Raw genomic sequence first — 25,344 nt, forward strand, 5'->3', positions numbered from 1 at the left:
CTTTCTGCCCTGACCACACGGGAGTTCTAGACCTTGAAACCTAGACCACCCCACAAGAGAACGACCCAGAGAATAGTATCAAATGGTATATGTAATATATATACACACACACACACACACACACACACACACACACACACCCCTTGTGGTCCAGCCACCTTGAGATACCATTTTACACTTTGCCACAAAAAATGCACTAACCTTAATTTGATTGCCACGTAAACAACGTAATCCTCAAAGTGTTACTGAAATTCATATAACTGTTTCTTCAAAAAGAAAAATAATGGACCCACCCCTCTAGGAAGTGTCTCCCCCCCCCCCCCCCCCCAGAATTAACCAGTCAGATTAAAAGCTCTTTGGGGCTGAAGGGGGATGGGGTGGGTTGGAGTGTGCAAGGGACGAAGCTCAGGGATTTCCCAGAATGCCCATGTGCTTGGCTCTTAGATGAAGAGCACGCAGATGAATGAAGCAATTAGAGGCATAATATAATGTGGATGTAGGATTAATCGATCTTTTTCGCAAACAGAAGGCTTGCACTAAGTAACTCCTTTGAAATACATGTAGTTTCAGGCCACAAATTTCTTTCCCCGCCTGAAAAAAAAAACAACGCCTGACCTATAAATGATGGGCACAGCAGATTTGCTCCTCTGCTCGGAATTTAGGTTAGGAAAGTCAGTTTGGACTTGCTGTTCTGTTATTTATTTGTTTATTTATTTGTTTATTTATTTATTTAAAGTTTATTTATTTTGAGAGAGAGAGAAAGCATGAGTGGGGAAAGGGCAGAGAAGGAGGAAAAGAGCGAGAATCCCAAGCAGGTTCTTACTGTCAGCACAGAGCCCAATGCGGGGCTTGAACCCCCAGACTGGGAGATCATGACCTGAGCTGGAGGTGGACGCTCAACCAACTGAGCCTCCCAGGTGCCCCTGACTTGATGTTCTTTCAAATGAATGCTTGGCTGTTACAATTCCTTGCTGTTTTGGGGGGTTTTTTTTAGTTAGAGTTTACATGTTTAGGACAATTTTGGTATAATCTTGGCTGGAGGTAGAGTCTACTTCAATGTTCTTGGAATCCCTTTGAGCTCTATGATTATATGAAGGTGACTAGATATATACATATATATATATATATATGTATATATATATATTTTTTTTTTTAGTGAAATTGTGCCGTATTTTTTAATATGTTTCTTTTGGGGACCTTTACTTTTTTAAAGGCATTCATAAAAACATTAGATTTCAACATAACCATCCTCCTTGGGGGAAAAAAAAAAGACCAGGGCATTATATTTTGACTGAATGGTTCTGTATGCAGACTGACTGCAGTTTATTTTAAATGTATCTGGTCCAGTACTAGTAGTTTTCTTCCTGATTTTTGAGTCAAGTATATGCTCAGTAAATGAGCGTTGAATGAATGAATAAACCTGGTCCCAGAATTGTACTCTGATTGCAGTTTTCAGTTAGTTGCAGACACAGAGACATCTCCTTGAACTAGCCTCCCATTCAAAAACAGGGCTGGCAGGGCAAAGACAAAGAGGAAAAATGTTCTCCTGATTAAATAGATGAACATTTTACAGTCAGTACTATTTATAATAGCATTCTATTTCCTGGTAGTCCATTTTAATTTTAGCAACTTTGATTAGTCTGAAAATTTAATCTATGCATAGATTGAAGAAAGGCTCTTCTCTCTTTTTTGTATAACCCTGTCACCTTAAAGAGACTTTTGAAAGCAGTGTTAAAAGGAAAGGTGCTTTTATTCACCTTTAAGAGCAAAAGAATTCTTAATAAACTGGCGATTGGGTGAAGGCAGGGTTTTATGATGAAATTTTCATCCTCGTCTTAACGGTACAGGGTTCTCCCCCCCCAACCCCTCCATAAAAATAGATGGGATGTGGTGATTTATAATGAGGTAATTCTGTAGAGGCATTGTATTGAGTACCTAATCCCAGGAGAAATTTTCGTGATGGCTGACATCCCAGACCCAGTGCTTGGAAAACAGTTACACCCAACTTGTTCGATCTGTTCACTCTTCTGTGGCGTGAGTCTAATTTTTAGATTTACAAGAGGTACATGTTTATATCCAGTTTTCTAGCTGTAAGAATCGTTTGTTATTATTAAATTTCAAATCAAAGAAGCTGTGATGCTGTAATGCTCTGCTTCCTAAAGAGCAGAATTCATCCTAAGCAAGACCGTTTCGTACCCTGATATTAAGATTATTCCCTGATGTGCCAAATGGGACAAAAGAGAAGCTGGCCTTGTGTCTCGTGCCCGGAGAACAGAATCCAAACAGCAGTGTGGGTCAGAGTACTTGACAGCATCATTCCATCTGTCTGTCTGTCTATCCATCCATCCATCCATCCATCTATCTGTTTATTTTGAGGGAGAGAGGGTGCAAGTTGAGCCAGGGGCCAAGAGAGGGAGGGAGGGAGAGAAGCAGGGCTCGTGTTCACCCGAGGCGGGGCTCCGACTCACAAACTTGTGAGACGATGACCTGAGCCACCCAGGCGCCCTTGCCAGCATCATTTTAAGTGAACGTAAGTGTATTTGGTGTGGAGTGGTGGTGGAACCCCTCGGGCTGCATCTCAAGTTCATGCTAATGACCTGGGGGACCTGGTCCTGGAGGACCTCGAGCCACCTCCCTTATGGCCCCGAAGGGACACAGTGTAATTCACGTGAGGAGAAAAGGATGGAATCTGGGTCAGATTGATCTCACTCAAAGAGAAGAAGCGTTTTTTTAGATTTTTGTTTTGATTCTCTCTTAATTGCCTCGTATTTACAAGCTGTGTGGCTTTGGGCAAATAAGTGAAGCTCTCCGATCTTCAGTTTCCTTGTGAGTAAGATGGGAGCAAGGCTGTTGAGAGGAATAAATGAGCTCTCACCTCACAGCACCTCTTTCTTGGGAGCTGCCAATAAGTGGCCCCCCTCCCACCTCCCTCCACTTCATTGTCCTCATACCTGTAGTACACAAAGTAGCTTTCAGACTTCTTATTTGCAAGATGTAAGTCTGTATTTGAAAATCAAGCGCAAGGAAGGATTCTTCCCAGTGAGATTCTGAGGATGCAAGGCAGTAGCTTTAGAGAAATGAGACATACTTGTAATTTAATCATGATCTCATTGCAAGTAAAAGATACTTGCTTATGAATTTTGAACTCCAATTATTCTAAAATCCATGATAATCTATTACCGGTTTCCCTTAAGTGTTTTCCCGGGAAATTCTGGAAGATTTGGACCTGTATGTTTTTGCTAGGTTTTCATTTCAAATTTTAACTGCTTCTCAGTATGACACGTTTAACGTTCTTACTTCTGAAAAAGTCTCAAGCTGGTTAGAATATACAACTCTCTGTTAATTCCTTCCTGCTTTGGTTTCAGTGATATCAAAAGGGTTGTTTCTATCAGTTGAAACGCATATCTTTTTTTTTTTAATTTTTTTTAACGTTTATTTTTGAGACAGGGAGAGACAGCATGAACAGGGGAGGGTCAGAGAGAAAGGGAGACACAGAATCTGAAACAGGCTCCAGGCTCTGAGCTGTCAGCAAAGAGCCTGACGCGGGGCTCGAACTCACGGACCGCGAGATCATGACCTGAGCGGAAGTCGGATGCTTAACCGACTGAGCCACCCAGGCAGCCCTTGATATGCATATCTTAATAATACTCCATTGTTTTTGAAGATTCATATATTCTGTTAAAATAGTAAAACATTGTTATTTGGTAGTGAATTCAGATGCTTTTTGTTTTGGGCTTTTTTTTTTTTTTTTTTTTTTTTTTTTGGAGAGAGAGAGAGAGAGAGAAAGCGCACGTATGCACACGAGAGCAGGAAGGGACAGAGGGAAAAGAGAGGATCTTAAGCAGGCTCCAAGCTCAGCACAGAGTTTGATACGGGGTACAATCTCACTGTGAGATCATGACCTGAGCTGAAATCGAGATTTGGACACTTCACTGGCCGAGCCACCCAGGCGCCCCTGGAATTCAGATGTTGTAAACTGTGAGTTCATCTCTTGAGAACATTGATACAAAAATTATATTAAGAGCCCATTTATCGCATTTTACTGTTATCCAATATGATTAATATATTGAACTTAAAACTATCACCAGAGGTTTTGAAAGTGTTATCTGCACTAATATGTAATTTTCTTTAGCTTTTCTTATTTCCAAAACTTCACATGAAGTTTTTTTGAGTTACTCGTTTTCCCAGAGGGTGAGAAAATATTTGAGATTTCAGTCTATGGGTTCATATAGCGCTTTTGTGATAAGAAGGGTGCCGTGGGCCAGACTGCAGAAAAACTGGAAAGTTTCCATATAGCAGAGAGGGCACGGAGACCAAGGAAGAATTTGCCTTGTCCCTCCCATTTCATTTATTCTGGCAGAATTCCCAGGGTGGTCTCAGGGCAGCTCCTGTCACGGAAAGTTCTGTTCTGATTTCCAGGGAAAGCATTATGACACATTAGCCTTAAATTTTCATGTTGTAGAAAGTTTGGTTAGCAAGAAAAAATTATAAATGAAAGGCCATCTTTTAACGTGATTCGTTGACCTGTCCTTGGAAGAACCATGAGCTATGGGGAGTATTTAGTGGGAAGTGAAAAGACCCATTTGCTTTGGGACGGGACCCTTGGGACCCCCGCTGGATTCGCGGGCTGAGTGCAGACAGCCTTGGCAGGCGGAGTGTAGACAGCCTCTGGGTGGAGCCCTGCGTCTACACAGGCCGAGGGATGAGGTAATGATTTCTTTTCTCAGTTCTCCTTAGCCACAAAATGTGTTGATAATGTGTTCCTGATTCACTGAGTTACCATATTCATTGCTTCGAATTCTCTGGATTCAGAACGTTTAACTAAGTTTTAAGATTACAGTGATTCGAACTATAGAAGCAATACAGTGTTCGTGATAGCTTGTGAAATATAGAAGAATGCACAGAAGAAAGTGACACTAACTTCTGATCCGGTCACCTTGAGGTCACCATTTTACATTTTCCCACCAAGGGAACATGAAACATAATTTTACAGGGTGGAATTTAGTAGAAGGAAAAGAAAACAGCATGATACTAAAAGCATTATTGAAATTCAGGTAACTTTGTTCAGACAGAAAACTATCGGTTCCTGTAAATCCTCCCAATGTTTAAAACATATGTGTAGGCACGTCTTGTGTTGTGCTTTAAAATCTTTTTTGATTTTAGCCACCTTCTATTTTATGCAAGGCAGCGCCTAAGATTACGGGCAGAATTATTCACTGTGTAACACCGTAGGTGAAATATTCCTCATTTGGGTGGGTATTTGTGATTCTGTTCTGGGAATTTGCATTAATAAATTGATGCCCAGTTTATTTAATAAATAAACTCAGCTCCTGGAGTGTAGGTTGTTTTGGTTTTTTTTTTTTTTTTTCTTTTTTCCTTGTCACTTAGAGATAAAAATGCGGGAAATATCTTTCTTTTCCATAATGGTTGGACAGGATCTTTAGATCAGATCTCTAGTGGTTCAAACAGAACAACAAATCTCATTCTCTAGACTCTTGGCTTTTGCCTAAATACAATTTATAAAACTGTGAAGTGTTACTAAACTCTAAACAATACCGGAGGGATAGGATTTTCCACCACCCTTAATACATTTGACTGTAGATCATCACAAGACGCTTAGTCTTAAGTGTTTTGTGCTCTTGCAAAGTACTGTCAGCAAAATGGATAATTGAAAAGTAGAGTGGTCCAAAATAGAGGAAAATCGGTTCTTAATTCAACCAAGTTGCTATTAGAAATGTTTCTTTTCTGGGGGCGCCTGGGTGGCGCAGTCGGTTAAGCGTCCGACTTCAGCCCGGGTCACGATCTCACGGTCCGTGAGTTCGAGCCCCGCGTCAGGCTCTGGGCTGATGGCTCAGAGCCTGGAGCCTGTTTCCGATTCTGTGTCTCCCTCTCTCTCTGCCCCTCCCCCGTTCATGCTCTGTCTCTCTCTGTCCCAAAAATAAATAAACGTTGAAAACAAAGAATTAAAAAAAAAAAAAAAAGAAATGTTTCTTTTCTCTAAGGGAGGATATAGACTGAAGTATTTTACATATGTGCTTAACTTCTCATAACCTTTATAAGCACCAGCTAAGGAAGGGAAAGCAGAATTGGTACAAATACCCCTCTCTTCTGGAAACCAGGTGACCCCTAAAATTAATATCCGAAAATACATTTTCTCAGTTTCTGTGGAAAATATTTCGCTTTCACGACAGGGATTCCTAAAGTTCTCAAAGGAAGCCTGATCTTTCACACAGCACTTTGGTTGCGATTATGCTATTTATTTCAGTCTCCCTTTTTATACCTTGTATGCCTGAAGGAAATTGCTTTTCTTATCTACCCGGCACTTTGACATGCCCTTTCACATTCGATTCCGAGTTCTGTGGGGTTGCCGCTACCCCCATTAATTACCAGGCCCGGCGTCACAGTTGCTGGCTGGCGGTAGAAGCAAGATTTTCGTCCAGTCTAACTCTGTGTGGCCCAGTCAAGGGCCCCCAGGCTGCGCCAGGGACTGGTGACCTCCCTGGAGCTATGCCAAGACATCCTAATAAGTTCCTTGGTTGAGTATGAGAATAGCGCTCAACGTGCTGGCTTTTTACTAGAAGCAATTGGTTGTAAACGACAATATCCTGAATGTCTTTTTTTTTTCTCCTCAAAATTTTTTATAGGGAGGCTTGGATGTGGTTCTCTTGGGGTTCATTTTAATGGCCTCATTGCAGAGGATGATGTGAGTCTCCTTGCTGCGGCTCTGCGGATTCAGGTTTGTTTGGCACGGCTGTGGGTTTGGAGTTTTGATTAGCAGTTGTTAACGTCTTGCAAGTGTTTTCTATTGAGCAGACACAGCGTTAAACACCTTGCACACATAATGACATTTAATTCTTACCATAATCCTGTGAGAGAGTGTCATTCCCGTTTGATGGATGAGGAAATGGAAGCTTGGAACAACTTGCCCCTGGTTACGTGACACGTGTGGGACGGAGACACAACTCAGGGTCTGTTGTTAGTGACCTATTGCTGTGGAATACATTATCCCCCAAATTTAGCAGCTTGAAACAAGAAACGTTTATTAACTCCCAGTGTTTGTGGGTCAGATTTGGGAGCGGCTGGGCCTCGTGGTTCTCGCTCAGGGTCTCCTGTGCCGTGGAAATCAGGAGGTCATCCGAAGGGTTGACCGGGGCCGGAGGCTCTGCTTCCAAGATGGCTCACTCGCGTGGCTGTTGGCGTGCCGTATCTAATTTCTCACTGGCTCTTGGCAAGATGCCTCAGTCCCTCACCAGGCAGACTTCTCAGGAGAGCAGCTCATGAGGTGGCAGCTAACATCCACCAGGATGGGTGAGCCACAGGGGAAGGCAAGGAGGAAGCCGCAGGAGGTGTTATGACCTCGCCATCAGAGTCAAGCACCACTTTTCCCTTTTTCCCTTTTTCTTTCCCCTTTCTAGAAGGCTCCTAGCTAGATCAGTTGGTAGAGCATGTGACTCGTGATCTTCAGGTCCTGAGTTCAAGCCCAACTCGGGGCTTGGACTCACTAAAAATAAATTTAAAAAACTAAAAATAGAGCTCACTAAAATATAAACTAACCTCCCTTTAAAAAAGAAAAAAGAGGGGCGCCTGGGTGGCACAGTCGGTTAAGCGTCCGACTTCAGCCAGGTCACGATCTCGCGGTCCGTGAGTTCGAGCCCCGCGTCAGGCTCTGGGCTCATGGCTCGGAGCCTGGAGCCTGTTTCCAATTCTGTGTCTCCCTCTCTCTCTGCCCCTCCCCCGTTCATGCTCTGTCTCTCTCTGTCCCAAAAATAAATAAACGTTGAAAAAAAAAATTTTTTAAAAAAAGAAAAAAGAAAAATATTTTTTAAAGTTTATTTTGAGAGAGAGAGTAGGGGAGGGGCAGAGAGAGAGAGAGAGAGAATCCCAGGCAGGCTTTGCACTCTCAGTGCGGGGCTCGAACCCACAAACCCTGAGACCATGACCTGAGCTGAAGCTGGATGCTTAACCGACTGAGCCACCCAGGCGCCCTCCAAAAATAAAACTTTACCTTCAAATGGGATACAATACTGTCTTATAAGGATTATGTGTTGGTTTTCGACCTAAGCTAGATTTTATTTCTCTGTCTCTCTGTGTGTATCACCATTGAACAATTCAGCGTTCTTGTTCGATTATGTCAACTCTGAAAGGATTATACTTGACATGGTGTTGCAGATTTTGGAAGCTGGGCATCCAAGCTGATCAGCCATGCATTCTCCTATTCATTTTTCTTTTCTAACTGAGGTGGAGAACCCACTCTCTAATGTATTCAAGTACTTGATGTCTTTAGTGAATACTTAACCTATTTTCTTTTTTTTTTTTTTAAATTTTTTAATGTTTCATTTATTTTTGAGAAAGAGAAAGCATGAGTGGGGGAGGGGCAGAGAGAGAGGGAGATACAGAATCAGAAGCAGGCTCCAGGCTCCCAGCTGTCAGCACAGAGCCCGATGCGGGGCTCGAACTCACAAGCTATGACAGCATGACCTGAGCCGAAGTCGGATGCTTAACCGACTGAGCCGCCCAGGCACCCCTTAACCTATTTTAAAAGTACATGTAGCTCACCTTTTCCTTTTTTGAAAAAACCTGCAACCCTAACTACGTGTGAATAAACTTGTTCCTGATATTCACGTGGGTTATTGTGCAACTTTGTGGTCCTTACGACATGACACCCCTGAACAGTAGTTTCGTAGTTTAGAGTCGTAGCCTGGCAGCCTTTACTTTTATAACATGCTTTCCTTTCTGTCCCATGAAGAACATGGTCAGCAGTGGAAGGAGATGGCTACGGGAACAGCAGCACGCAAGGTGGAGACTTCACTGCCTGAAACTCCAGCCTCTCTCCCCCGTCCCGAGGTATTCGTGGGATTTCGTTGTACCGATCTCTGGTCACCAAAGTGCCTCAGATAGCCAAAGTTCTCCACCGGGCTGGGGGCTCGAGGTGTTGTTATGGCTTTGACGGTGGATAATTTTCTCTAATTACAGTGCTGCCCTGTTTTTTCGGTTGCTTAAGTCCTAAAAATTAAATAATAATAATGAACATGTTTCCCGTATTCTGTCAACTCTAGGATGTACATTTCTTCATGTCCGAAGTCAGGATGCCCCTTACTGTGGATAATGTGTCCTGTCTTAAATGGCATTCTTTTTTCTTCTTAGTGGTCTGTAACGTACCGGTGCCTTAGATTTGACCAGATACGGTAGCACAATATTTGGAATATGCTTTTCAGTGTCAGGAATGCCCAGTTCATCTGTCAGCTTGGTCTTCAGGGCCACGTAGGTATCTGCTCTGAGGGTAAATGACCGACCAAACGAAACACTATTCTATGTGGGAAGTGAGTTCAGCTTTCCTCAGCACACAGCGATATCTACCAGCTGATAGGGTATTGTGTGATACTCCAGATGGATGTTTCCTTCCGCGTAGCATTTAATGAAGTGTAAGCTATATATTCCCTGCATAAATTTAGAAATACATACTGTACCGCAGGAATAATTCATTAGATAGCAGAGCCAGGGAGGTGCATTTTCCAGCCTCATCACGGGTCCCCCGCTGCTCCCGCCGCGGTGAACAGGCCCCACCCTCTTCATCCAGGGTGTGCACGGGGCCGCTGGAAAACAACACGTCAGGAGATAGAACCTTCGGGAGTCGGCTCCGTTTTCATTTGATGACCACTTGGTTTGTAGATTTGATCTGTGTCCTTGGACCACAGCTGAACGCTGATGATTCTTTTATACGCATCGGGCTATGTTTTCACCCCTGAAATAGACTGAACATCCCAGTCGCTTTCTATGTTTGTCGATCCATAAATTCCAGGGAACGTTACTCTCCGTAATGCCAGCCCCTGTAGTGGTGCAATCTATTTCACGAAATATTTTATTTTTTGAAGTTACTTGTGTTGTTAAAGGACCCTGAGTTTTAAAAGTAAGTGAATACATTCTAGTTGCAGAGAGCTAAACACAATTCAGGTAGACTGCCAAATGTGTGCCAGAGTCTTGGCATAAATCGAAATAAATTCCACTCAGGGGAAGAAGTGTTTTAATCGCTGAACCAAATCTGGCTTCTAATGGTCCCTTCTAAAGGGGAAAGAAAGGCAGGCTGAGTAATTTATATATTACCCTCAAATCAGAACGATGTCACTGTCGTTCTTCAGCTAGCGAAGAGAAAACGGGAGGTTTTCCAAGAGCGGGCTCTTCAGTTTTGGAGATTTGGGGAGGAGAGAAAAAGAAAAAAAAGGGGTAGACAGGAAGGCAAAAAGAAGTGGGGGCGAGGGGAGGCTGGAAAGGGAAATGCAGGGGCAGGGGCACTTGTCTGGAAGCACAGAGCTCAGCCTGTATGTGGGCGGAGGCCCCCTCTCCCTCTCTGAGCTGCTGTAGTGCACTTCAGAGAGGTCTAGATTGGACGTGGGTTTACAGTTTACCTGTTGCCCCGACGTCAGTCTTCCATGGGGTCGTAGAGGGGAATATAGAGTAATGTGAGGGCTTAGAGTCCATCGTTAGCGGGAGCAAGGCAAAGAAAAGTCAGAGCAGGGAGCTGCCTGGAGGACACTGCTGTGCCTCCAGAAGAAGAGCTCCAGGGTGAGTGAGGGTGCTGCTGTCTTCTACGTGTCAACCCTTATGACCCACTGAGTCTCAGGCATGGTCTCCCAAGCCTGTCTTTTGCCAGCCACGTCTGACTCTCAAACAGATGGTCAGTCTGGCAGACGGATGGCCCGAACCCCCATTAGAACAAATCGCTGAGCTCGGGAGCCCCAAAAGACTCTCTGAGAAGTCCAGCACGTGCCCATCTTCTAGCATTCCAGTAAGGTGAACAGCCGTGCTCTCATCCTGCTGGTAGAATAGGGTAAATTATTTGCCCAGTGACACTCGGAGGTCCTAAAATGTCCTGTGTCTGAAGTTGAGTTTCAAGCACCAGGTCCTTTTACTGACGGTTATGGAATTAATAAAATACCTTGAGATACAATTTTGGACTTGCAGTAGGAAAAAGAGAGAGAGAGTATGGACCCAGATAAAACAAAATAGCATTTCCACGTTTTTGAATAGCCAAGAGACACGTGGGGCGAGCCCAGCAAGAGCATTATGCAATAACCCGTCTCTTCACGGGCGATGAACGCAATGATGGTCCACAGAAAGCACTTCACTGTACAAAGGATTCGTGCGTAAAGGAAGCCTTTGGACTTACTGTAATTCACACTTCTTTATTCCCATAGTACAGGGGTTATCTTTGTACCTGGGCAGAATTCTAGGAGCTTCGCGAGTTTTGAAAAGTTGCTTCTCCAAGGAAATGTACATTTTCTCACGCACGTTAGCTATTAGCAGTTGTGTTTAATGCCGCTTGGGAGAGAGGACCACAAGGCAATCGCTTTGATTGAATCCTTGGCGTGGCGTATGGCTGTTTTCCCTCCAGTGGTGACCACCTAACCTGAGGAGACTCTCGCCTTTTCTGTGTTTTCCCCTGCTAGTGATCTTGAGATTTCAAGAGCACAGACTCCAAAAGCCGTGGATGTCCTCGCCAAGGAGATAGGATTGCTTGCAGATGAAATTGAAATCTATGGCAGAAGCAAAGCCAAAGTACGTTTGTCCCTGCTGGAAAGGTTAAAGGATCAAGCAGATGGAAAATACGTTTTAGTAGCTGGGTAAGGCTACTTTTAAAATCTATTTTACCAAGACGGCCTGTTTCTAAAACTCGCTTCCCTATTTGTATCTGTCATCACACCCCCTCAAATCCGTCCTCTTCTCAAACTTGACATTTGTGTCCGTTTCACTTGGCATTCCTTCATGTGACACGAGGTAAGTTTTCATTTTCAGTGCAAAACAATTCAGTCTGCTCCACAAAATAGAAAGTGTAATGCGTTTCTAATCCAGCCTTTTGTTTTTTGTTCCTCATGTTGTGTTTTGATCATCCTTGGGTTTTTCATGTAGTTTTTCATGATAAAAGTCAAAGTAAGATTTAAAGGTAAAGTATCTTGAACTGCGTAGGGGTCTTTATGTTCTACTCAGAAATAACATTTTAATGGAAAATGTACAGATAATTGTGCAAGCTATTATTTTCTTGTTAATATCCTTACTATTTATGTATTTGTATTGTAAAAGTTCATTAGTTCTCTTTTCCTGCCTTGCAAAATTAATATAGGGCCGTTTTCATTTGTGTTGGTCATTTTATAAAAGACAAATGCATAGTTTTATGTAAAGGGGTGTTTGTTTTCCCTCTTTTTAAAAAAAGAAATACACTCACTCACTAGCTGAAAAATGATAGAAAACAAGGGATTTCAAATATTTTTTCAATGTGACCTGAGGGAACATCAAGAGACCATATAAATTCCTTTGTTGTCTTGAAATTTCATTGCAGTGACTTATTAATGATATATAGGCCAAGCCTTAAGGCACAAAAACCTGTTTATTAACAGGCAGAGACATTTCCGACAACTGGACTTCACTCTTGGTGAACTTCATTTTCACATATTTTATTATTAACGTAAGCAGCTTATTCCTTTTTCTGGTTATTACAAGTCACGCATGCTCGTTAAACTTTTCCAAAATACCAAAAAGCATAAACAAGAAACTATCGCATCCCAAATCCCATCAGCCAGAGGAAAGGGCTGTTAACATGTTGACCCACAGTCTCTCATAAACGACATCATAAACGACATCAGCTGACACGTGCTGTCCTGTAAGCAGCCTGATTCGTCAGCGACGTGTTGCGTGCCTAGCTCACTCCATGCAAGACGGTACAGAGCTATTACCATTTTGCATGAGTGCAGAACATTCCACGGGGGGGGAGGGGCAGTAAAAATGCCTGGGATGAGGGTAGATTCCATTTCACGCATCTTCCCAACACTGTGCAGCCCGGGGTGGCTCGGTGGCTGACACTTGAGCATGTTTCTTATTCTTCAAGTAAATCGAGGCCAAAAAATGATTTGAAAATACTGTAGAGACGTTCCACAGTTTGTCTACGGCCATACCACCCTGAACGCGCCCGATCTCGTCTGATCTCGGAAGCTAAGCAGGGTCGGGCCTGGTTAGTACTTGGATGGGAGACATTCCACAATTTATTTAACCCGCTCTCTGTTGATGGGCACTTACATTGCCTCCCATTTTTGGCCATTGTGAACAGTGCTAAAAGGAACAGCCTTGGGCATGCGTATTTGTGCATTTGTCTGGTGCTCTCCTTAGGAAAAATCCCTAGGGGCTTTAAACTGAGTGTTTTAAAACTGCAAATAAAGAGGGGCACCTGGGCGGCTCAGTTGGTTAAGTGCCCGACTCTTGACTTTGGCTCAGGTCGTAATCTCACGGTTTGTGGGTTCAGGCCCCGTATCAGGCTCTGCACGAACAGTGCAGATACTGCTTGCGATTCTCTCTCTCCCTCTCTCTCTCTCTCTGCCCCTTCCCTGCCCACTTGTGTGCGCACGTGTGCGCTCGCTCTCTCTCAAATTAAAAAATTATAAACCTACAAGTAAAGATTAAACTGCAGTCATCGTAATGTCACCTCTTTAGTGGTCAAATCATTTCTTCATATTTCTTTCCCTCCCCCCTTCTCCCTCCTTCCTCTCCAGCTCCTTTGTAATCGCTTGTCTCCATCTAGGGCTGTCAGAGTCACTCAGTGGCTGCAGCATCTCATTTGCCTGTGGCTTAAACCTCCCACAGGCTTCCAGGCTCCCTACCATCGGACTCCCAATCCTACCAGGGTCCTTCCCAACCTAGGACCCCACCTCTGATGTCTCTGTAACGGGGCTGCACGGGTGCTCCGTGCTGAGGGGAAAGGTTGGCCTCACCTACGCGCTCTGGGCCAGATCCATAAAGGGGGGACCTTTCAGCTGACTTGGGGGGGCTGTTTGGGAGTTCTTGGGTCCCAGGGTTTGGAGCACACATGGGGTCAGTGTTGCTCTTCTGGAATGTGCTAGATGCAAGCTGATTTACAGAAATAAATAAACTCTTGGGCATTCAGAGCTTCAAAAGCAAATTTCGTATTTTATCCATAAATTTGCTTCCCTCTTTCTAGTCTCTAAGTGATCTTGGTAGGTGGGTTTGATAGTTTTCTCTCCTTGCTTAAGGTGGAAGGATTTAAGGAAAAGTGAGGAGGATGGGCTCTCAGTTTATCAAGGAAGAATCAGGCAGTAATTTGTCATATGGAGTGGCTGTGATTTACTCTTTTGGGGGCTTGTCAATTCTAGAAATAAAAACACCAGTCTACACGTGGCTCCGCCCTTTGCTGGGAGCACAGAATTGAACTTCTAAAACAAAAGCCCTCATGGTATTGTTATCAGATTGCCTTCTTGAAGTCACAGGGTCTAGGCCCCCCTCCAGCCACATGCTGGAGAGTGCCGGTTCGCGCCCCTCCCTAGGGTTAAAGCTGTGCATTGGTCCAGGCACGTAGAACATTGGTTCTTGCCCCGACGCTGTCTCTTTGCCAGCATTTGTATGTGCATCTGAGCTGAAGAGCCAGATTGAGCCGGGTTGTCATATTGTAGAAAGAAGTGAAATTAAACCTGAATTCTCAAGGACTATTTAACCCCAAGAAATAAACAGCTCTTTTCCTGAAACAGTGGCTCTATGTTCCTTACAAAACAACGATCTGTGAATCAACAAAAACTAAATTGCGTTCCTTTCAACTCCACTGAGGGGGCGGAAATGCTGTGAGGGTAGGATTTTGAGACATACCTGCATCTGTAAGGAAAGCCTGAAGGTTTTTGGAAAATCTATATACCACACTGTGTTCCCCCACCCACACAACAGATGGCATATTTTTTAAGTGTGTAAACTGCTTCTGTTTTCGCACCTTTTAATAGCTGGATCTTTGAGATCGGTTGTAAAATACCAGACAATCATTTTACTTACAATGTAAAATGAAAAGTTCATTTGAAACCCGGTCGCCTCCATAGTTTTGCTTTCGGTCACGTCCGTTAATGGAAAGTGACGATTATCAAACATGCTGTTTATTGCTATATCTTTAGAAATATAAAGGACCCCTCCCAGGTACCTGGCTGGCTCAGTCAGTAGAGCCTGCAACTCTTGGCCTTGGGGTTGTGAATTTAAGCCCCCATGGGGATAGAAATTACTTAAAAATAAAATCTTACAAGAGGACCTCTCCAATAAATGAGTTATTTACTGTTTCTGAAGGATTTCTCTATTCTGGAAATAATACTGGCTTACAATATAAAAAGTTAACATCATGAAAGACAAAAAGGAGAAAACGAACTCTCTCATTACTGAGAGGTGTTACAATTTTTTGTATTTCCTTCCAGGATTTTCTCTCTGCATCCATTCTTTTTACACATTGAGATCATGCTATAAATACCATTCTGTGTCCCACTTTTATTTCCGAATACTGTAACATGAGTCTTTTCCCGTGCTTTAGAAGAATGCAGGCACCCAAGTCGTTTTTCAAGACACCTCAATAATACATTTGTTGTTGTACTTTCGAATTTATGTATAAATGTGATTTAAGCGTGTCAACGGTAGAATTAAAATATAAAACAACAGGATTAAAAGAAAATCTTCTGTTAATAACCCAAATGCGGAACAGATTACTTCGTTTTAAAAGCTGTTCTTCTAACTTGAGGATTTCTGACTCCGTCGGAATCATCTGTATTTCATCAGCTACACATCGCATGGTATTTACACCTACACATCACTTTATTTGCTTTGCCTGACAAAATGAAAAGTATTGGGAATCGTTCGGGGAAATACGCCAAAAGAATCTTAGGGGCTCTTGAGTTTTACATATTTTCCCAGTTACACTAACGAAAAGGAATTTGTTTGAGAACTTGCCTTGGAGTGCAGCTGTAGGGCATTGAATGTGTGTGCAAGATATGTCTCCATTGGCCCTGTCCCGATTTCTGCGCAGAAGTGTTGAGAACTTCTCTAAATTGCTCAGGCAGAAAGAGCAGTTAAAAAAGAAGCCCAAATTGGTCTGTGAACAGACCGAGTTTCACATTAAAGAATAATTAAAGTCATTCACATCACTGTATTTCTTTCCTGCAGAGTGCCAAATATCTGATCTGTTTTTTGGGTTTTTTTCTTTTTAATGTTCCAAGCCATTATTTTGGTCAGTGTTAAATAATCTTTCCTGGCTTTTCTAAGATTTTGGTTTTCTACCTTGGGTCACTATTTAAACCTCTGTGAGTTTTTCTGCTATTTGCACAACTTGCAGACTAAAACAAAGGTATTTACAAGAGATCGCTACCGACTGGGCCTTTTTGGACTGCTCACTCCCGTCAGTCAGGTGTGATAGGAAACACAACCCAGTGGGCTACAGAGTTTGTTGCCAGGAATAAAAAGCCTGTAACGACTTCCCAGTCACGAAGATGCCCGGGATGAGTGATATATATTCACATGCTGCTTGAGCATGTAGTTTTGGAGTTCAAGGTTAGATCCATGGCTCATGACGTGATTCCGTTCAAGATGCCAGAGTTTGAGAACTGCACACTGTTTTGCCACTCCTCTCTGCATAAGCAATCTCTTTGACCTTGGAGCAAATGGTAAACTTCTCGTAGGATGTGTTCACACATCCGAAGTCACGGAGTGCTTTGATAAATCGTTAACAGTAGTTGACAGTAAACATTTGTCTTAGAAAAGATGTGCATGCTGGGGCGCCTGGGTGGCTCAGTCGGTTGAGCGGCTGCCTTCGGCTCAGGTCACGATCTCGTGGTCTGTGAGTTCGAGCCCTGCGTCAGGCTCTGGGCTGATGGCTCAGAGCCTGGAGCCTGCTTCCGATTCTGTGTCTCCCTCTCTCTCTGCCCCTCCCCTGCTTGCTCTCTGTCTCTGTCTCTCTCTCAAAAATAATAAACATTAAAAAAAATTTTTTTTTTTTTTAAAGAAAAGATGCCCTTGCTTTGTCAAGCGTTTTTTGCTCGACTGTGCCTGGACAGGTGACAGAAACGCAATGAGAATGGGTATAGTCCTTCGCCTCAGCAAGCTTGTGGGCTGGTAGGCAGGACAGCCGTGTCAGGAAGCTTGTAATAAGACCCTCAGGAAAGTGATGCGATACATACATAATAAATGCTGTGGGAAACAGAGGGGGGGCGGATAGAGCTACAGGGAGATGTTGAGGAAGAGCATGAGTGAAAGGCATTGTTCCCTCTCCATAAACTCTAAGCTCTTCCGGAGAACAGCAATTAGGTTAAGTTGGCCTTCACTGTCTTCTGAGTCAACTGGATAATTTGGAGTCAGAGCTAAGGACACTGGGACAGCCGTTAAACCCAAGTTTGAGATCCAACGTAGGAATGAGGTGGAATAAAATGTTTACTGTGGCTCTCCTTTTATTGCTCCCAATAAATACTTCCTGCTTTTTGATTTTCCTGAATTGTATCAGTTGGCAGAATGCTAAGCCGTCCTATGTTTCTAATTAAGACTTGGATGGCCGGCCGAAGTTTGGAGGAGGTCATCTCTGGGCGTGTCTGCGTCAGGCTGTCTCCGACAGCTATATTAGCACATCCCTGGGGACGAAAATGTGATGCTTCACGTGACGCACCGAAGTAGCCCACCTATTCCTTTGCAAACAGTGGACGACGAGGACTGTACTTAACCCACCCTGTGTTTGATACTTTTTTTTACAGGCCGTCCGAAGACCGTGATGCCTGTGGCTTTCCAACCACTCTTTTTCTTGTACTCATCAACAGGAAGTTGACTCAAAGTGGAAACACTTTCACGTACCTGGGCCTTCATGTTGACCAGGTGTCGTGCGGCTTGAGGAGTAGAGGGAGGCGTACGTCACCAAGCATGTGTGGGGCCGTGCACCCTGCCAGCGACCCTGTTGCTTTGTGCGGTGATGGCTTCTCAGCCCTCACCCAGAGTCGGGCGTCCCCGTGGCCTGTGATTCCGTGGGCACTTCCCCGGTTCCCTTCGGAGACGCCCCTGTCGCAGCCCTGCCTCATCCTCAAGATTTCTCCCTACTGCTCCTTTTGTTTCCTTTTGCTTTCTTCTGGCCATGCCTTCAGAGAACACGTTCTAGAAGATTCCATCCTATCCCTCTTTATGCTGTGTTCCCTCTCACTGTGATCTTCCCCACTCCCATGCTTTCAGTTGCTAATTAGTGGCGAACAACAGTTACAGTTTCTGTCTGTAGAAATGACTTGGCGAAGTCAGCTGACGGGTTTTGATTTCCGGCTTTACTGCTTGCTGTTTGGCCTTGGGCAAGTTACTGAACCTCTTCGTGCCTCAGTTTCCTTATCGAGGACAAAAATTAACCTAAGAAATGTAAACGCACAGAACCTCACATATTTAAATATTTTTTTAACGTTTATTTATTTTTGAGAGAGAGAGAGCAGGAGCACGCATGCGGGGATGGGGCAGAGGGAGGGAGACACAGAATCTGAAGCAGGCTCCAGGCTGTGAGCTGTCAGCACAGAGCCCGATGCGGGCTCGAACTCACGAACTGTGAGGTCATGACTTGAGCCGGAGTCAGACGCTCAACCGTCTGCGTCAGCCAGGCGCCATTCACAGAACCTCATATGTTAACGACCCCAAGCCCACCCTCCATCTTTATCTGGCTAACGTTTATTCATTCGCCGGGTCTTAGCTTAGGTGGCACTTCTTATATGAAGACTTTCCCGATGCCCCAAACGTAATCAGATCCTCCTGCCTTGTGCTCTCATAACACAGTCTGATTGCCCTGTTTCTCTCATATGTGTTTATCACTTTAATTGTAATTGCCGGTCAGTCTGTCCATATCTTCCATCGGTTGTAAGCCCTGGGAGAGCAGTGATGGAGTCCAACTTGGTCAATCATTGTGTCCCCAGGATCTAGTGGTCTGGCACATAGTAGTACTTAATAAATATTTGCTGAAAGGATGATTGATTGTATCACTGTGGCGGTCTGAGGCAGTTGGGGACGATGATATATCTAAGGCTTTTTTTCTATTTCTTTGTGGTCACATCACTAGGTTTTATAGGTCAGAAAACTCTTATTGTCGGTTTTGTTGTGGTTGAGAGTCCTGGACGACCCTGACTGCACCATCTAACTCATCGGAGACCATGTCGCAAGCCAACATGACAGTTTTTAAATCTTGTAACAATGGTCAGAGTGTGCTACGGAACGGTTTTATGGGTCCTTATTTGGGAGCGTAATGCACGCCTGTCTTCTTAGTTAACGCCATGATGGTCGTAACTAATGTGTGATGTTTGCTTTTATAGAGTGTGGTGGTCAACGAGGTCCTCCAGAGCACTTGGGGTCTTTGTGTGCTGGGGAGTGTTGGACTCATTCTTTCCCTATGCTTGAGGGGCTGTTGATTGAGAAGGGATTAAGCTCAGTGTGTCTGACTCCAGGAGATAGGAGCTATAGGAACGCAGACATCTCTTTAGGACAAAAAACTCTCTAACCGTAAAAAGCTATCCAGAAATGAATGGGCTACCCCAGAGGTAATGAGGCTCCCTCACTGTGTTGCAACATGGTGGGGACAAGCCCTGGGCCCTGAGATCTGGAAGAAGATGGATGAGAGGGTACGATGGGATGCCTTCCAATGCTCAGAGTCTGGCCATGGACCATCGAGTAGGCCTTGTGCCCGCACTGTGCCCCCAGTAAATGGCCCTAGACGAATGAATGCCACATCACCCATTAAGAAGAAACAACATCAGCTTAATTATTTAAACCATTTGATGGATAATTCTATGCCATTTCTTGAAGCTGCTAATGTTATCACTGCCGAATAACTTTTCTTTTTTGGTCTCTTGGTAAAGAGTGTGTCTGTTTCTTGGCTTTAGCTTAAACATGGCCTGTGTGATGTGGGTAGACCGTAAAAGTCCCTGGAAGTTGAATTTTTAAGTGAAATTGGGAATGGCATGTTCTCTACCTGTCTGCTCTGATTTGGTTCTCGTACCTTAGGTTGATTTTGCATAGGTCTAGGAAATATTATTAAATTTTCTCTTTCTCTCTCTCTCTCTCTCTCTCTCTCTCTCTCTCTCTCTCTTTTTCCAAACCAGGATCACACCCACCCCTCTCGGGGAAGGGAAGAGTACAGTTACAGTTGGGCTTGTACAGGCTTTGACTGCACACCTCAACATCAACTCCTTTGCGTGTCTCAGACAGCCTTCTCAAGGACCAACTTTTGGCGTGAAAGGTACTTGATTTAACAACCGGTATATTTTGCAGAGCAAAATTGGGGGCAGAGCAAAGTTTTGAAAGAACATTAGCGTTAAAACTTGTCAGAGGGACCAGTACGTCTCATCCCGACGTTTCATCCCAACGCACACCCCACCTGCACGCTCAGTATGCGGTGGTCCTCCCGAGGCGGTCCTCCCGCAGAGGGGGCTGCGGCGGGGGTTTCGGCAGAGCCCCGCAAGAAGCCCATCGCCCTGGCTCCGTGGAGCAGCTGCTGGGCCCTTGCTCAGGACTCCAGCCTTGGGCGGAAGCCTTGCACCTGATCGATACCTTCTTATTCGTATTGCTGTTGTATCATCCACCCCTGCCACAGAGAAAGGTCTTTCCAGCCAGTTAGACACCCTTTCAGCTGGACCCTCGTTGCCTCATCGCGTGAGAGTTGCTGGGGGGGCCTGCAGAGCTCTGGAAACTGACCAGCTGTGGACAGAGCTGTGGTGCAATTTCTGTCTGGCTGTGCTGGGCTGACATCTGGCACCTTCACACTCACACTGATTTATCATGAGGTCATCCTTCAGCTCGCGTTAACAATAGCATTTATTGCCGCAATTACTATTCGTTCTTGGCACTTTGTGGATTTTAGCGGTATTCTGTTTATCTCACTGTCACAGATGTTAATAACTCCGAACTCATTAAGTGCCGATAACTCAGAGAACGTCACACATCCTGTGGTGGAACAAACGCTAAACTTGTAGCAAGAAGCCTGCGGTTTTCTCCGTGGCTGTGTCTCTTGCTGCTGTGTGACCTTCAGCCAGTCGTAACCTCTCTGGGCCACATCTGTGAAAGTGCTAAAAGTTCTAGAGTACCAGGTTTACGGAGTTGTCGTGAGGACCCAATGACATAGCAGATAAAGAACAGGGCACACCATAAGATGATCTGGACACGGAAGGTATCACTATTGTTTTTAAGAAAGAGAAGTCTTTTTAATGTAGTGACGTTACTCCCCTGAGGGACAGTCAGCCTGACAAATTTTATATACTGTTCTCTAAAATCTCTTGGCCGCATCTTACAATGCATTGGTCTGAGTTCACCAGGTGGATTTTTTTGAGCGGTTTTTTTTTTTGATATTCAAAGCATGTGCAGGTGAAATGACACAGAGCCACATAGATCTAGTAACAGATGAATAAAATAATCTCATGTTGGCTGTAATGAGATTTGCTGTATTGTTTTTACCTTTTTTTTTTTTTTTTTTTTTTTTTTAACCAGGAAACTCCAGTCCTTACATAGTATTGTTGGGTGAAGTGGGAACGTTTTCCCCTTTTGTTCTGCTTTGATGGACAGTTGATGTTTTCTTTACTCCCTGCTGTTTTCATCTTGGGGGTGCGTGCCTTCCTGCCGGGTTTGGGGAGCTGTGTCCCCGGGGCTCTGTTCATCCTGTGTAGCTATACTTGCTGAATGATTTCAAACGGCGTCTGTTCTGTTGTTCAGGAGGGGCCGCGGGCGGCGGATATGCCCAGGTCATCCCCATGGAGGAGGTAAGATCTCAGCGAAACACATGTCACGTGTCCCTGTTTCTCCTTCCTGCAGCCTTTTTTCTGTGCCCCATCAACACAGGCCCACAGTCCTTTATCCTCAGTCCAAAGGCCTAAAGATTCTGAAAACCAAAAACGTTCGCATCACTTACAGTGGCAAAACCTGACGAGTGTTATGGGCTATTTATGTCTATGCCACTTGATGTAAATATTCACATGTTTTGCTGCAAGAAATACTGGTTTTGATTAATGGATACGGACTTAGACCCTGCTTTGGATGTTTTAGTAAAAATTGATAGGTACACCGCACTCTTTCTCCGTTTCCAAAAATTCTGAATCCCAAACCCACGTGGCTCCATTCTGCCTAAGAGGGTGGAGACCTATCCCCATCGATCATCAGTTATCGTGCCCAATTCAGGAGGACTTGGACTCCTCACTTGGGCAGAGGGAGACTCAAAAATCAAATAGTTCCAAAGAAAAATGGGCACAGAAGGTCGAAGGTGACCATTCTTATTTCTCCAAGAACCCCTACCCCCGCATAACCACCCCCTCGTCCCCTGAATCTGACCGTGACTGGGTCTCATCACTTCTACTCTCTGCATTGGCCTCTTAGTTCTGGTCCTGAGAAATCTTCTAAAACCCAAGTCTGAGCCGATTGCTTTCCTGTTCAGTGTATTTCAGTTCTTACTCCATCACGCCTGTGCGGTGTGGCATGGCAGGTCCCCGTGTGCTGGTCCCGCCGTCCCTTCCAGCCTTGCTGTCTCACGTCCCCACAGGCTGGACTCCCTCTCGCCCACCCCACCAGACTCCCTGCAGACTCTTGATCCCAAGCCTCGAGCGTTCTTCCTTTCCTGTTCTGCCCTCCCTGCCCAGCCTGTCCATCTCTAGGTTCCGTCTCCCCCCTCACATCCCTTCATGCTGTTTCCCTCATCCGGTTCGGTTGGCTGTGCTGATTTAGAGGGCACGGACCCCAGCGCCCAGCACAGTGCGCAGCGCTCACTAGGGGCTCGCTGGGAAATGTTCGTTGATTTCGATGAATGAATTCGGAAGGGTGTTTGCCTATGGAGGCCTGAGGGTCAGGAAAGCTAAAGGGAAAATATGGACACTCTTCAAGTGCTGGGGGTGGGCTGAGAGAGAATAGTGTAAGGCGTTGCTGGAAAAAATAGCCCCAAGCCTCACATCTGAAGGGGGATGAGTAACGTTCACAAGGAAGAACCAGAGCCAAGAGGCCAGGTTGGGGACAGGGTACAAGGAACATGCCCAGGGAATGGCTCAGAAATTCCTGTGCAAATACTCAAAGGGCATCGGTGTCCTGCTGTCATATGACATCAGCTGCATGGCTCAGACTTGGGGCAAACTTCAGGCATATGATGGTTTCAGCTGCCTTATGATCGTTCAATAGGCCAAAAACAATCAGGCAGTCTGTTCCTTGAATTCGAAGACCTTCCGTATCTCCTTCATCTCTCTATCCCCAGCTCTGAGCACAATGCCCGACCCTCAGACCGTGTTTGTTGACTGAGTGCATGAATAGACAACTCGTACCGACAGAAACTTAAGAAATAATCATGGGAAAATGTTTGAATAAGTTCCAGATGGGTTGAAGAATGGAAAGTGAAAATACTGAGTCTTGAAGGGCGAGAGGGAGCCAGGGTTGTGCAGAATGGGGGGAGAGTGGGACCTGCTTGGGGGACAGTACGGGGGCGGGGAGGGGTCTCCGGGGAACCGGAGGCCACCAGCGTGTTGTCAGGGGGCCAGTGGGGATAGAGGAAGTGAAATACGGAAATGGGCACGGGGCCAGCTCCTTCGGGCTTTGAATTTCATGGCCTAGATCTTGTTTGAATATCGCGGTCCGCCATTGAGGGGATGGTGACACAGTAATAACATGATGTAAATTGAGTTTTATGAAAATCGCTCTGGACTCTGTGCGGAGAATACACTGCTAGGAGTACAGAGTGCAGTAAGGAAGCCCGGGGGAAAGGCAGTGGCGTGGGCCAGGGAGGTGGCAGTGAGGATGGGAAAAACATGGCAACGATGTCAGACATGTTTGCTGAGTTTGCAGAATTAGATGTGGGGCGTGAGGAAAGGGGGGACATCAGGGAGCGTGAGCTGAGCAACTCTTGAGTCATTGATTGAAGCGGATCACGGGGACAATAATGGCCGCGAGGCTGCAACTGTGGTGAAGGGGGTGGTGGTCAGAAAAAGAAGAGAGGCCTGTCTGGGGCCTGGGGACACCCCAGTGGATAGCGAACAGGCATCGGGAAGGACAAACATGAGCCAACGGTAACATGGGGAAATGATTCAATGCAAACATCAGAAAAGAGCTGTTAACGAATCGTTGGTTGTTTATTTTCACTAATAATCAAATTAGTCTACATTAAAACTACTACCATTTTACTTGTCAAATCGACAGCTGGATTTTTTTTTTTTTAAATAGTAACAATACTAAATCTTACCAGTGAGAGATTGAAACACGCTTTTATACATTACTAGGAGGCAGATATTGGTAACACTTTCCTGGAGGGGAGGTAAAAATACAAAGTGCCTTAGAGGGCGCCTGGGTGGCTCAGTCCAAAAAGCATCCGACTTCGGCTCAGGTTATGATCTCACAGCTTTTTTATTTAAGTTGTTTTACGGACTTAGCTCATTATAAGGCTGTGTAATTCGTGCAATATTTTATTTGTTCGGGAAGTCCTTGAATAGTGCCACGGTTGTTTGAGACAAGTAGAAAGATGTTTTCATTTCTTTTATAGTTCAACCTTCACTTGACCGGGGACATCCACGCCATCACTGCCGCCAATAACCTGCTGGCCGCCGCTATTGACACAAGGATTTTGCACGAAAACACTCAAACAGACAAGGTGAGGAAGTTTTCTCGTTGGCCTTTTTGGGCATCTTGTCCTGGGATTTCTGGATTCTTGAGGAGTTCATGGGAAAACTTTGTGGGGCCGATAAACTGAAATTGTATTAACAATTTTGTGAGTTCTATGTATCCTTATTTCTTGGGGAGAGGATCCCTATTTGGGTCAGATTCTCAAATGAGTTTATGACCACTGCCAAGCCGTTGGGTGAATTATGTTAGTTGTAATTTTTTTTTTTAATTTTTTTTTTTAACGTTTATTTATTTTTGAGACAGAGAGAGACAGAGCATGAACGGGGGAGGGTCAGAGAAAGAGGGAGACACAGAATCTGAAACAGGCTCCAAGCTCTGAGCAGTCAGCACAGAGCCTGACGCGGGGCTTGAACTCACGGACCACGAGATCATGACCTGAGCCGAAGTCAGACGCTTAACCGACTGAGCCACCCAGGCGCCCCATGTTAGTTGTAATTTTAAGGCAAATATTCTTTGGATGGGACTTCAGTTTTGAAGGTAATCGGTAGACCAGTTGTCTTCCTTCTGTCCAAAGGTCCAATCTCCAGTCTGTACTAAGGGGATTGGAAAGATAGCTTTTTGACTGTAATGTTACATGCAGCCATTCTAGATGTACTGTGAATGAGATTAGACCCCCTTGTTGGAGTTCAAGTGCATGCAGCTGAGGTAAACACACACCTGACAGTGATAGAGCACTAGGTGCTACTTCCCCATGGGCGTGGACCGTGGATAAACGTGGGACTTTCTGGCATGTTTACAAGGATCCTGACTTCCTCCCAATTAAAGTAACTCCCTTGTGCGTTTTTGAAGCCAAGTACAGATAAATATTAATTTGCTGGTTGTAAGGCTGTAGAGATCAAGAAATACATATTTATGCAACATTTTTGCAATGTGCATGATTTCAGATCTAGTCAGATTTATTGAAATGAT

General features: G+C 44.7%; 1 protein-coding gene across 1 annotated transcript in view; it reads left to right on the plus strand.

The window, feature by feature from the left end:
- Nucleotides 1-25,344, plus strand: part of MTHFD1L (methylenetetrahydrofolate dehydrogenase (NADP+ dependent) 1 like) — a 187,606-nt gene that overhangs the window by 31,504 nt on the left and 130,758 nt on the right. The window contains 6 exon segments of the mRNA XM_043592612.1: nucleotides 6,645-6,736; nucleotides 8,747-8,844; nucleotides 11,445-11,618; nucleotides 19,899-20,035; nucleotides 21,502-21,548; nucleotides 24,296-24,403. Of these exon segments, the coding sequence (XP_043448547.1) occupies nucleotides 6,645-6,736; nucleotides 8,747-8,844; nucleotides 11,445-11,618; nucleotides 19,899-20,035; nucleotides 21,502-21,548; nucleotides 24,296-24,403 (656 nt within the window).

Source organism: Prionailurus bengalensis, chromosome B2 (genome assembly GCF_016509475.1).
Source record: "Prionailurus bengalensis isolate Pbe53 chromosome B2, Fcat_Pben_1.1_paternal_pri, whole genome shotgun sequence".
NCBI classification, from domain to species: Eukaryota; Metazoa; Chordata; class Mammalia; order Carnivora; family Felidae; genus Prionailurus; species Prionailurus bengalensis.